The 14,059-nt window shown below is 46.3% G+C and overlaps 1 protein-coding gene across 7 annotated transcripts in view; it reads right to left on the reverse strand.

Moving 5' to 3' along the window:
- Nucleotides 1-6,093: 6,093 nt before the first annotated feature.
- Nucleotides 6,094-14,059, reverse strand: part of SLC45A4 (solute carrier family 45 member 4) — a 110,077-nt gene continuing 102,111 nt past the window's right edge. For all 7 annotated transcript variants that reach the window (XM_083622016.1, XM_083622012.1, XM_083622015.1 and 4 more), the window contains one exon: nt 6,094-13,476. In XM_083622016.1, coding sequence (XP_083478142.1) covers nt 13,111-13,476 — 366 coding nt within the window. In that variant the 3' untranslated portion in view covers nt 6,094-13,110. The remainder of the gene's footprint in view (nt 13,477-14,059) is intronic.

Below are 14,059 nucleotides of genomic sequence, written 5' to 3' on the forward strand. Positions count from 1 at the left end.
CTGATAACTCCACTTTAGCAGACTCTGGCAACTAACACAGGCGCTGCTTGAATAGAGGCAATACCACCCATGGGGTTTGTCACTGCTGCTGCAATCATCTGCATAAATGCTTGGAAAGTGCCTCTGTCATTGCCAGGCAGTTTGGCGGGGGGGGGGGGGGGAGCAGCACACTCATAGGGGAAGAGATATTGGGAAAGGGATCTGAGGAATGGAGCGTGTGGACTGCAGCTGGCCCAGCACTTAGCAAGCAGGAGGGGCAGGGACAGCGGCAGATGTGTTCCCCAAAACCAGGCTGGCCCTGACCTTTAAAGCCCCAAACGACCTTGGCCCTGTATACCTGAAGGAGCGTCTCCTCCCCATCGTTCAGCCCGGACACTGAGGAGATTTCACCCCTCCCATATCCAAGAATCTCCTGATGATCTCTGCTGATTCTCCAGAGAGGAGGAGGCATGTTCTGCTCTCTACTTATTCTGCTCCAGCACCACATCAATCAGTCAGTCAGTCAGTGTGTCGGAGAGAGAGAGACTGAGTGTTAGAGATCGTGTGTATAGATAAGGTTGCTGCTAAGAGCAGCTGCAGACACTCAGTGCAGTGCAGTATTCTTTATGCTTAGACCTCATTTAGCTCTGTATATAGTTGTATAATAGTTGTAGATAGAATAAAGAAGTTATTCTACAGAGCTGCTCTCCAAATCGTTTATACTCTGCTAGACTCTGCTATACTCTGCTGTGCGACGACTGTCTTCTTGTGGAAGTGAATCCGGTGCTCACAACTCTGAGCTGTGAGTCCACAGCACTTTGACCTGTTCCTGTCCAGAAGGTGGTCTCTGGAAGTGCTACCCAGCTCGCCTAGCCCAGTCGGGGCTGAAGTGCATGAGTCCAGTTGGTGGTACTGGCTCAAGGGCGATGCTGACAGACACTGAGGTCCAGCTCCGAGGGCCTTCTGGCGGCTTCCTCACTGTGAAAAGTGAGGTTACAGGGAACCAGGCACAGGGCCTTCTCGGTGGTGGCGCCCACCCTGTAGAACACCCTCCCATCAGGTGTCGAGGAGATGAGTAACTACATAACCTTTAGATGACATTTGAAGGCAGCCCTGTATAGGGAAGGTTTTTAATGTTTAATGTTTTATTCTGTTTTTATATATGCTGGAAGCTTCCCATAGTGGCTGGGGCAACCCAGTCAGATGGGCTGGGGTACAAATAATGAAATTATTATTAAAATAATTCTTCTCCAAGCACTTGGTTGCCAAAGTTATTATGTGTACATTACCTAGGGAGGAACTTCCCATGCTCCCTGTTTGGTGCTGTAGGGTCAAAAAGAACTGTCAGAATTCTATCCTCCCCAACTCATTGCTGATATGTGCCCATCAATATTTTCACCCTCTCCAACTTAGTCTTCCAGTCACAGAATTGAAAGGGGACTTGGAGGTCACCTAAAGTCAACCCTCCTGGTGTCAAAGTGGGATGTGCAATGCAGGAAGCAATTAGTGTGTCCCTGAGAAATGTGCACCGTGCCACCAAAATACTACAGGAAAGGAGAAGACCCCAATTCTCAAAGCAATCTGTTCCATTGTCAAACAGTGCTAAGAAGTTCCTCCTAACGTTTCCTTGAAACCACAGAGGTGCAGCTCTGCCTGATCTGCGCCCCTTAGCGACTGGTCTACACCACTCTCAGTAGAGGCCGCTCATTGTTATGGTACAAAATTCACATCACAATGAGGCTGTTTCCACAGCTGGCCATTTCAGGAGCGATAGCAGAGGCTTTTTGGGTCTGGCGTCTCAGGAAACGCTGCATGGCAGCTATTAGGAAAAGGAACTGCTGCATCGCGTTCAAAGCCCTTTGTCTGCCTCCATTCTTTTCTGCTGCTCCCTGGGCTAAAATAATAAAAGGTTTTGCATCATGGCTTCAAAATTAAAGGAAAAGCGTCCGATAAAAAAATTGAATGGACAGAAGCCTGGAATTACGGGATGAAATCCGGTCCCATGAGTCAAGAGCAGTTGAGTGAATGTTCCCTTAAACAGAGAGCAGGGCGGGCCAAGGCTACAACTCTCTGCCATACTAGGTCAGGGCCTATTGTGCAAAGCATCGTCACATGCCCATTCATTTTAAACAAGTGCATGGCTGATGTCACCTGTGTGTCTGGCCAGGCAGAAATGAGTCAGCCTCTTTGGCTGCTACTGCCTTCGTTACTGTAATTTAGTTAGGGCTTGTGGGAGGCACCAGATCGCCAATCTGGTACCCTTCAGGAGTGTTTGGGATCCCTCAGTCTGGGGTCTGTCCCAAGTAAGTTATGGACCTATCCAATGCTCCCCCCGCTAGAAAAAGAGGTGCAAGAACTCTCACTTCTGTTTGGACAGACAACCCTAAGTTGTTGAGTATTTTTTAAGGGGGAGCCAAAGTTGCTGAGCTTTTTTTAGGGGGGGAAACAATGCTTTTTTGGGGGGGGACCCTTCTCCGCCCGATCGCCCCACCGCCAGCATCGCTGCGGCCGCATTACAACATTGCCTCTGACGTGCTGCCCCACAGCCTCTGACACAAAGCTAAGAGCGGCATGCCGCCTGAAGCCTCTGACACGCAGCTCTGGCCACCGGTAGGCTACAAAGAGGTGCTGGAATTCCCCAAAGAGGGGTGTTATGGCAGAAAAAAAGGCCTGGACCCCTCTGTGCTGCAGGACACACCCTGGACTTGGTTTTCTGTCCTATAAAGCCCTCTGCAGCTGAAAAGGTTAAAGGGACCCCTGACCATTAGGTCCAGTTGTGGCCGACTCTGGGGTTGTGGCACTCATCTCGCTTTATTGGCCGAGGGAGCCGGCGTACAGCTTCCGGGTCATGTGGCCAGCATGACTAAGCCGCTTCTGGCGAACCAGAGCAGTGCATGGAAACGCTGTTTACCTTCCCGCCGGAGCGGTACCTATTTATCTACTTGCACTTTGACGTGCTTTCAAACTGCTAGGTTGGCAGGAGCAGGGACTGAGCAACGGGAGGTCACCCCGTCGTGGGGATTCGAACCGCCGACCTTCTGATCGGCAAGCCCTAGGCTCTGTAGTTTAACCCACAGCGCCGCCCGTGTCCCCTCTGCAGCTTAGGTCCAAGCTAATTCTATTATTGTGGAGTTGGAAGGGACTGTGAGCATCACCCAGTCCAGTTCCCTAAAATGCAGGAATCTTTTGCCCAAAGTGGGGTTGAAACCCACAACCCTGAGATTAAGAGTCTCACGCTCACATAGGAGAGGGCCTTCTCAGTGGCTGCTTCCAGACTCTGGAACTCTTTCCCTAGAAAAGCCAAACTGGCTCCTGCCTTTTTGTCCTTCTGCAGGCAGTCAAAGACCTCCTTGTTCCAACATGCATTTGGGAACGGACTGTTTTTAGTGAAAAGGCTGGGGCTGTGCTGTTGTTTTTTAACTGTAATCACTTGGATGGTTTTAATAGACTTTTAATGTTTGTGTGTGTGTGTAGCTTTAATTTTATCAGTGCTCGCTTTTAAATGAATGGCTTACGCCATTGCTTTTTATTTTATTTTATTATTTTATTTTATTTGTTCTTTATATTTATACCCCGCCCTTCCTGGCTAACAACAAATTTAAAATACTTAATTGATGCAACAAAAAACAGCATAAAATACAGTATAAAATGTGAATAACAATAAATTCAGAATTCAAAAATAAATTTAGGGGGAATATCCATCCAATAAACATTAGATGATCACCAGGGCTAGCTGGCTAAATTAGTCCTACTTGGGCCAGCGAGGAGACTAGGGGAGAATTAGCTGTGGAATCCCAGAGTGGGTAATCTTCATAAAAGGAGAGGGGGAGGGAAGGGAAATAAAAGATCAAGCTGAATTCAAATTAAAGGCCAGGCGGAATAGCTCTGTCTTACAGGCCCTGTGGAAGGAAGTTAAATCCTGCAGGGCCCTGGTCTCCTGGGACAGAGCATTCCACCAGGTCGGAGCCATCACTGAGAAGGCCCTGGCCTTGGTGGAGGATAATCTGACTTCCTTAGGGCCCGGGACCTCTAAACTATGTTTATTCATGGACCTTAAGGTCCTCTGCGGGGCAGACCAGGAGAGGCTGCTCTTTAGCTGCTCTTTTTCTTTAATCTGTAAGGCGCCTTGTGTTCCTGTCAGAGAGGCAGCGTGTAAATATGTATCATGACAATAATCTTTTCTCAAATGGTATGTATGCTGTGCTCTGCCTGACAGTTGTCCTGGATCACAGAACTAAAGGGAAGGGCTGCAATATCAAGGGGGCACTGGGTAGGGTCCCCCCCCTTCTGCATTGCTCAAGTGTTTTGTATGCAGCCTTGGAGCTCATTTGGCTGAGTGGGGTGTGCGTGCATCAACCTGGAATACAAAAGTCAAATCAAAGCTATTGGTATAGTCCGTTTGCTGGGGGCTTCTAATGTGGAAACAGCTGGCTGATGCAGATTAAAGGACTTGTTTCTGAGACTTTGTTAGCCATGCTTCCCTGGGAGTCTTGTCTCGTTGAACTCAACTTTTTTTGAAGTCATCAGCACCGTTTGTCTGCTGTAGGCCCAGAGGTGGCGATTCTTGCTCAGTGAGCCCAGGCACCAAGATGCCTTGGGATGTTTACAGAGAAGAGCTCCCCACTTTCACGCCAGCATTTTGTATACGTGAGCATTGTAACTGCTCACTTGGCAAAGAGAAATGTCAAATGGTGTAGCTGGTGAGAGGGGAGGAAGGACTTCTTGGGCTGCTGCCACACACAAGCAGCCACAAACAGCTTGAGTACCAGACAGGCAGCTTTTCCTGCTCCTTGGTGGTGCGAGTTTTCAGTGCTGTGGACATGGCTGTCCTTTTGCATCTACAGTTTCAAAGGCTGGGAGAGTCAGCTGCGCAGCAAGAAGATGACTACTTTGAACTTTAGATGGAAGCAGGGAGGATGTGGGGGTGGAATGAACCTGCGAATGAACAGTGCACACCCTGTTTAGGGAAGCTTTTAATGTTTAATGGGTTATTGTATTTTAATATTCTGTTGGAAGCCACCCAGAGTGGCTGGGAAAACCATGTATGTATGTATAAATATTATTATTATTATTATTATTATTATTATTATTATTATTATTATTATTATTCCAAGACCCTTGTGTAATGTCTGAAACCACCTTCCACTTCCCAGGGGTAGTGGAAGGAAGTGAGGAGAGAGCGAACATTATTGCGGCCTTAAGTTTGTACAAAGGTGCAGTAACATTTCATGCCAGGCCCAGGAACCTAGAATCCTGGAATAGCAGTCGAAAGGGACCCCCAGGGCCATCTAGTCCAACCCCCTGCAATGCAGGAATTTCAACAAAAGCATCCATGACAGATGGCCATCCAGCCTCTGCTTAAAAACCTCCAAGGAAGGAGAGACCACAACCTCCTGAGGTTCCACTGTCGAACAGCTCTTACTGTCAGAATCTCCTTTCTTGTAACTTGAAGCCATGGGTTCGAGTCCTACCATCCAGAGCAGGAGAAAACAAGCTTGCTCCCTCTTCCATGTGACAGCCCTTGAGATATTGGAAGATGGCTATCTTATCTCCTCTCTCTCTTTTCCAGGCTAAACATGCCCAGCTCCTTCAACTGCTCCTCATAAGGCTTGGTTTCCAGACCCCTGATCATCTCGGTTGCCCTCCTCTGCACGTGTTCCAGCTTGTCAGTATCCTTCTTAGATTGTGGCGCCCAGAACTGGACACAATATTCCAAGTGTGGTCCAACCAAGGCAGAATAGAGCAGGACTATCACTTCCCTTGATGTGGACACTATACTTCTGTTGATGCAGCCTAGAATAGCAGTAGCTTTTTTTGCTGCTGCATCACACTGTTGACTCATGTTCAGCTTGTGGTCTATTAAGACACCTAGATCTTTCCCGCATGTACTGCTACTAAGCCAGGTGTCCCCCATCATCTTATTACTAAGGGGCTGCGTATCAGAAGACAAGGAAGAGGAACCGAAACATTAGCAGACAGATTTGGAGAGGAACTAGGGCTAGAATGGGCTGGCTCTCTTAAATTCTATGTGCACCCAATTATTTAGATTTATGTAAGAGCAGGACTGACTTATTTCCCATTCTCCACAAACACAAAAACCCCAGATCCACCGGCTCATATTGAAATGTTTATTAAGATTGAACTGTAGAACAATGGATTGAACACATGTAAATGTGAAATAGTGGTTTGTTTTTTTCTCTTTTAAACTCTACATTCAGCCATTTCTATCCATAAATGGGTGGGTGTGGGGGAAAATTACAAAGAGACCAAAAGTGCAGAACAGTTAAACTGTTTCTCATGCAACAAGTCTTTACCTTGAAAACCAGAAAAAGAAAGCTCTGTGTCAAAATCAAATCCCAGAACATTCTGCCATCTAATCCACTCAGACACATTCATCGGTCACATTTCTTATTTATCCCTTTTTCCTCGTTAAACTCGAAACATTTATGTGTTTAACACACACTTATAAACATTGCTAAACTCAGCAAGAGCTAGTATACTGCCCCAACTTAATAAGTTGATAAACAAGAAGTTGTCATATGGCCAGTTCACAATGGAACTAAATATATATATTTACTTATATTTTTTTTTCATTAAGAGATGCCTATATGCAGCTTTTCACTAGGGGAGGCATTTATTTTATTTCATTTTAATATTCAAGCTGGCCATTTGGCTACCAAGAAGGTTTCAGGTCCATGTTGCAGCAGAAATTCAACAACAACAGCAACAAAAAAGTACATAGAGTAGGAAAGATCAGATGATCAAATTGTACTATCCAGGAGGAGGTTATGCTTCTATCAAATTTAAAAACAAAACAGAACTAAAAGTCAATGCTAACTCGGGTGATGGCCAAGCCGGACAGAGCTGAGATTTTCTGGATTCTAATTTTATGAAGACACTTGACACTTGATCAATGAAGTAAGCTATTTTGTGACCAGAAGAAGAAAAGGAGTTTACATTGTAATTCTCCCTCCCCCCCGAGTTTTATTTACCTGGGCGCTTTTCATAGGAAGTTAATTTACTGGCAACTATCTGGAAAATGCATAACCTCTACAATGCCCCTTCCGTTTATCAGAAAGCAACATGGTATGCATGCCCTGTTCTCTTACACATCAGACAAGGGTGCCTGAAAGACCTATCAGGTATCATTTTGTAATTCCAGGATGATTCCTCAAATTATTGCATCAGAGCTTTTAGGTGCATGTGGAAAGAAATTTACTGAATCTTAAGAGAGATGTGTTTAGAAGGAATTCCATCTGTTTTTGCTTGTTCCACAGCTGTGTATAGTGAGAGAAGGTGCAGTGGGTGGAATTCTCCCTCTTAGGCAACTGTTTGTTTTTCCCCAAAAGAAACCGGAGCCCTCGGGCAGTGGATTTAGTCTTTGCTCTCGTAGAGCACATCTGGAAACGGATCACAAAAACGCCCTTGATCAAAGGTGGTCTGGTCTACAAACTGTGCAGAATCCTCTTCACAGCTTCTAGCAAAGACCACCTTGAACACGCGCGGAGAATTTGCACAGCATGTTTTCTGCACCCGGGAATTATTCCGGCAACTTGAAAAAACAAAACGAGCACCTTAGGGCTAGTCTACCTGTCAGAAGTTGCTGAAAGGAAGAATTCATCCCATCTAAGGTCCAAGTGTCACCTGACTCTTGAATTAAAGCCAACCTCTAAATTTAACTGCCACAAGGAAGTTGTGCATGTAAGGACTCTATGCTCCTGGAATTTATGTGGGTGTCTCTGAGACCCTTCCTCAAAAAAAAAAAAACAAAATAAAATGGGGGCATAAACAAGTGTTTCGCAGAAGACACATCCTCAGTAAAACTTTTTATTATGGGAGCAACATGAACCACTGAACTCTGGGTAGATAATATCTGCTTCTTTTTGTTCCGTTTTGGAAAGGGCATTCCCCCCGCAATGCAGTCTTAAAAACCTTGTAGCTTGGCTGTTTAAATGACAAAACCTGCGCGTTTAAGAATCCATAAGTTAGGAGAAGACACACACAGGTGAAATTTGGTATCCTTTTCTTTCTTTCTTCCCAAGTCACTTATCCCCATTTCTGTGCAATATTTTTTGTGTCTTGTTACATTTATTTGGCCTATTAACGGGGGGGGGGGGGGGAGGGACGGGACAAGGGGTATCTGCAAATGAATAAAAACCAAATCACTCCCCCCCCCACAAAAAGACACTTCAGGTACTCAAAAATTGCTACATGTGCTTACGCGGGGAGTCATGCAAGATTTCGGGTTGTGTAAGAAGCAACGGATGGATCTAAGTCAGAGCTGATTGCATCCTGCTAGCAGACAGAAGGAAAGGGCAGGGAACACCATGTTTCAATGTACAGTGAAAACAGCAGCAGAACGAGGCCCAACCCGTTCCCTTTTAATTCATCCTTAACCAGGACCAACCCCTTTTCATTTTTAAAATAAAGAAAGAAGCTTTCCTGTGACTGAATGGCGAAAAGGTGGAACCAGAAGAATGCCAGGCGCCCAGGTGAGCTCCCAAAATTAAGCTGCAAAGAAGAAGTACTCTGCTGGGTTTTAGTTATCATGCTCTGTTTTGGGGTGGAGTGATGGGTCAAGCTTTGGCTTTGCAGCCTCACAGCTTCACTGCCCCCCCCTTCTGCAGCACAAGAGTGTGCCTTAAAATGGGTGCCGAAAGCTGCCTTTAAAGACCGCAGAAATCAGACCGAGTGGCACAAACCCGCGTTTCAAGATTATGACTCCATGCAGTCAGATGAGGTTATTTGCCACTCTCATGATATGGTCCGATTCTGGATTGCAGACCAGAAATTGCAGCTCTTCCGCCGCAGCCTTCTCAAACGGGTTTCAGCAGAATGAATTCAAAACTGGAACCCGGGGCAGTTGATGCTATCCCCCCGTATCTTGGCTAAGATTTGTCTTCTGGAAAATCCAGCCTAGGGAACCTTCGCTGGAGGTTTCATCCATAGGAACCGACAAGGAGGAAGAGAAGAAAACAGACATTCCCGGCAGAGGCAAGATGGTGATGGGGCAGCTTCCTTCGCCGGTCCTTTAAAGAGAGCTTTCTTATTCTCCACTTTCATGGAAATGGCCTAAAGTAAAAAGCAATGGACAGGGCCAGGAAAAATCACACGAGTTCCGGTCTTCCAATCTCCCGATGGCCTCGTCTCCTAAGACAGAAAGAGGAGGATCAGTCGCCCACATGGTGTGGTTGGGAATCTTGAAGAAAGTCTGGCTGACGGAACAGGCAGGGGAAAGATAAGAGTATCAAAAAGAGTATTTGGGTGCAAATCCCCATGTGCAAATCAGGAGGAAGAGGTTATTGCTTTTCTCTCCACAAGTCGTCATAAATATACAAGCTTGAAGCCCAGCTGGATATTACCACAGGAAATCAATTTGTGTGATTTCTGTCTTTCTAAAAAAAGATTACATATAACCCTATCAAGCTCTACAAAGTCCAATAAATGCTGCCCACATGACCAGATATCTGATGGCAACTACAGAAGATTTTCAGGGTGTTCAACGTGTCTGTGAGCCAGACGCTCCACAAAGATTTGGTTGAAGGTGCAACGTCTCAAAATCAGCGAGGAAAAGGAAACGTCCCATTCTAACAGTATGCACTGTAAGAGACTGATGAAAGAATGAGACGTGTGCTCATGATGTAAAAAACTCAGCGGCTGACACTTCTCCTAAAGAACGCTGGAAATGGTGCGGTTGTTGGGATGTGGGGGATTCAGAGACCCCCAAGCCAAAACCGGACCTACAATTCCAGGGTGTCTTGGCCTTAGATCTGCCTCGTATCTTCCTGTGGCATGTCTAAACAGCTTTCACAGCCGGCAAAGGAAGCATACCGATAGCTCCCTCTACCTTTCCAAAATCAAGACGTTTCCCAATTCAGTTCTGCTCAACTGAATTTGAACTTCAGCATCTGAAGAAGGCAAATAGGAACGATGATGATCCCCTGCTGGGATTTAATGAGTCGGCACCAAGACACTAAATGCATCTACAAAGAGGAAAACACAACACGACTGGCTCCCAGACAGAATTTGGGGCTTGCTCTTTCCGCCTTGGCTCTGGGCTCATCGAGGCCCATTTGCTCCAAGTTCTTTGCATCTCTCGACAGATGCAGCACGTCTTGGAGGGTGCAGTTCAGAAGCCCTAAAGAGTAAATTCTAGAGCGCAGGAAGGGAAAGGCTATGCAGAATTCTATGGCATAAATGTTGAGGAGGGTTTAAGCCCTACTACAAGGCTAAATCTCTCGTTTGCCCATGTTCTCTTCACAAGGGTCCAAAAGATCAGAAAGTTCACCAAGACCTTGCAATTTTCTCCTAGCACCACAATGCATGACCACAGTTCAGATTCTGGCAGAGCCAACAGTGATGCGAAAATTGTGACCCCACAACTGCAGAGGTGATCAGAGAGCCAGTGTTCGTAGGAACCAAGGAACTGCCAGGAAGCTTCCAAATTTTGACGTGCTCTTTTAAAAATAAGCTTTTGAGTCCTCTGAAAAGAAAGCTTTTTCCTTTTTGGAAAATAAACACTTGCCTTCCTCATCCTCAATAGTTCGGGCAGAGCAAGGCAGAATCAAAGGAGGGGGGGGAGAGCTTTCAAGGAAAAGAAATGTCAGAGCCGAATGAGTGACCTTCAAACTGCATCAAGGGGAGAGATCCAACTGAGGCGTTTGAGAGTGTTCCCTTTTCGCCTCCTCTTCAAAGCGTAAGGCAGGATTCAAGCCGCAAGCGGCAGCTTCCTATTTTTACAAGCCTTCGAGAGTGATGAAGTGGGGTCCTCGTAGAACAAGGTGCAATTTACGCAGAGAACAGCTATCTCAAATTAATGTCGTGGAGTAGTTTTTCAAAAAATAAAATAAAAAAGTCGTATGTGTAGCGAAAGGAGACTTTCTGTTTAGCTGGAGGCGAGGGCTCTCTTGGCTACAAGCTCCTGAAAGGTTTTTCTTTTTCTCTCCCCCTTCCCAAATAACTGGATTGCTTCAGTAGTCTTATACTGTGCTCTGAAAATAAGTTTCAAACAAAATGCACCAAATAGTCGTCTTTTTTTTGGAGGGGTTGGGGACCACCTCAGATATTTAAAAAACGGTTTGTGAAACCCTGTATACAAAATGAGCATTCATGAAATCCTCCTGGCCTCTAAAAAGCCAATGCAAACCCTGTCCACCCCCCGCCCCGCCCACCTATGGAGGTAAAAATATGTAAATTGATGGAGAGCTAAGAAAACAAACAGGAGATGCCTTCGAACTACCCAAGAGATGCCAGCCAGGCGATTTCCATTTCAGCTATGTCAAACATACATACAATTGACAATTCAAGTAATTTATTAAAAACTGCTTTTCATTCTGAAATATATAGATAAGATAGGATTTTTGCTTTCGAATTGCTAGTCTTGCAGCATGGTTCAAGGCATGCATTTTAAATAGGTGAGTTTGAGGCAGCAGAAATCTCTCGCAAGAGCAGCCTGGGCTCACTGTGGTTTCAGCCTGCAAACCAGCTGCGGCCTCTTTTGGCTCCCACTGCCTGCAAGGCGCAAGGGGAACATGCAAGGAGAAGCCCCCCCCCCATTTCTAAAGAGAAGGACCTTCTAAGCTGGCTGTTCTTAAGGACATCCTCTAAGAGGCTGTCGGTCTCCAGCATTGACATTTGACTTGGTATGAGAGCCTGGCCTACCAGACAACCTGCTATGTGTGTTACTGCTATTGTCCTGGACCCGGAATTTGGGGGTTGGGAAGGGAGGGAGTCTGGGTTGAAAGGACGTGGGAAAACAGCTTAGTAAGACTCCGGCATACCTAGGAATAAAGTTACAGCATTATTATTTTTTAAAAAATGGTGAATTTTGTTTTCTTTAAGGCCCAAAGCTGTTTCAAGATACATTTTCCTTTTTAAAAACAACAACAACAATAACAACACACGCAACACACACACGCACTCTCTCTCTCTTTCTCTCCAGGCTGCAGTTATCAAGAGGTAGGCCTTTGGTGTACGCTTGCGGGAGCCAGACTACCTTTCGAAACTCTCCGCTGTCGCAATTTCCAGCCCAGAAGTTCAGAAAAAAGTGCAATCGACGACCCCCTTTCTAAAAAAAGGGGAACCTCACAGCCCGCCTGCAGAAACCGACAGCGGGGAATCCGCGTCCCCATTAGCAGCTTCGTCACAAAGGAGATGATTGGCTTTCAAACGCCACCAAAAGATGAAAAGAAAAAATAAGTCAAATTCTGACCGGCTCGCCGATCAAAACAGGTCACAGAATGTTCCACTGGTGCTCCTTAGAGCTACGCATGTCGCCTCCCACCGTCCCGAGGCCAGCCGAAAGTCCCTCCCGACCACCGAAACATCGCCATCTCTGCGGCGAAGAGATCACACTCGAGGAATCCTTGGCAAGCAGCAGTCGGCGGGGACAGGTGCTCCAAACAGCTTGAATAATAATAATAGTAATAATAAAAAATAAAGCGACAGCAATTCTTGCAGTAACTGATGCAATACGTCCAAGGGAAGTCGGAGGGGGTGGAATACTTAGTAGTAATTGCACGGAAAAATAATGAAATCCAGACTATGGTTCAAGGGGGGGGGGACATAAAGCAGAGAACCGCGGCTGTCAGCCTAATAAAAATGGCATCAGTTTTAAAATACACCATCCTACTGAACTTGCAAGGTCTGAAGGAGTCAGAACAAAAAAACAGAAAACTTTTCTGCAAAAGCCACAGCCAGAATTGCTTTCGTTTTTTAATTACAGTTTTTTAAAATGGTGGTGTTGGTGGAAGGGAAATAAACAGTCCAAATGGGTAATTTGAGAATTTTGAAAAACCGCCACGAGGTCTTAAAAAAACAAAGCAAACCACGCAAGAACGTTTTCCTGCCCATCGATAAAAGTCCCCTTGGAAACGCGTTTTCTCGCCATTAAAAATACCTCTAAGGAAGGAGATTTTTCTGGATTGTAGAGAAAGCAATCAGCATCAAAGCTACCTATTCAAGGCTACCCTAAGACTATGGAATTTCATCTACATTTTTGCATGAAAGAACCATTTCAATCCGATGCTGCAGCAAGGATGTCCTTGGAAAAGTTCAGATTCTGCTTTGCGAGAACGTCCCGATTCATGCACCTGAAACGGCTTGGAATGTGTGCAAATGGCGGCGGTTCGCTCAAACGGCCGACTCGTTTTCCACTTCTGTCGCGGAGGCTTCTTTCCGAGAGAGCTTGATCACGGTCGGCTTCTGCCCATCCGCGTCGCCGCCGCTCTCGGCTGCCTCGGGAGGTGACAGCCCTTTCTGCTCTTCCTTCGGGCTCTCGCCGACGTCGGGGTAAATCACCAGGAATGTGGCCGTCAGGAAGCCCAAGAAAGACCCTACTGACGCCACCATGGGAATGACCCGCACGGTGCCCACGGCGTCCACCACTCCTCCCAGCGCAGAGGCCACAAGGATCTGGGAGATGTAGACTTGGCAGGATAAGATGGCGCAGTCTATGCCAAAACCTCGCTTTGAGTTCCCAGGGCTATGGTGGATATACTGAAAGAGAAAGGGACAGGAGATGCTATCAACAAAACGGGGAATCGGGTAGCAGAGCACACATCGTGTTGCAATATCTGAAGCAGCTTGCTTTGGGGACTGACACCCAGGGGACCAAATCCTCTACGTCTGTGGTCAGGAACTGCAAAGAGGTGGCGGGAATGTTCTTTCATATGTGGTGGACTTGTAAAAGAGTACAGTCATACCTCGGCTTGAAGTTGCTTCAGGTTGAGCACTTTTGGGTTGCGCTCCGCGGCGACCCGGAAGTAACGGAATGCGTTACTTCTGGGTTTTGCCGCTCGCGCATGCACAGACGCTCAAAATGACGCCATGCGCATGCGCGGAAGCGGCGAGTCGCGACCTGTGCATGTGCAGACGCGGGTTGGGTTTACTTCAGGATGTGAACGGGGCTCCAGAACGGATCCCGTTCGTATCCAGAGGTACCACTGTATTGGGAAATAATCTATAATGAATGGTGGGGAAATGTTTAAAATTACTTTTCCAAAAAACCCAGAGTACGGACAATTCAGAACGAAATTCCCAAGTGTCAAAAAAAGAAGGTTATATATGTATGCAACTACTG

This window comes from Podarcis filfolensis (genome assembly GCF_964270895.1).
Source record: "Podarcis filfolensis genome assembly, chromosome: 7".
Taxonomy (NCBI): Eukaryota; Metazoa; Chordata; class Lepidosauria; order Squamata; family Lacertidae; genus Podarcis; species Podarcis filfolensis.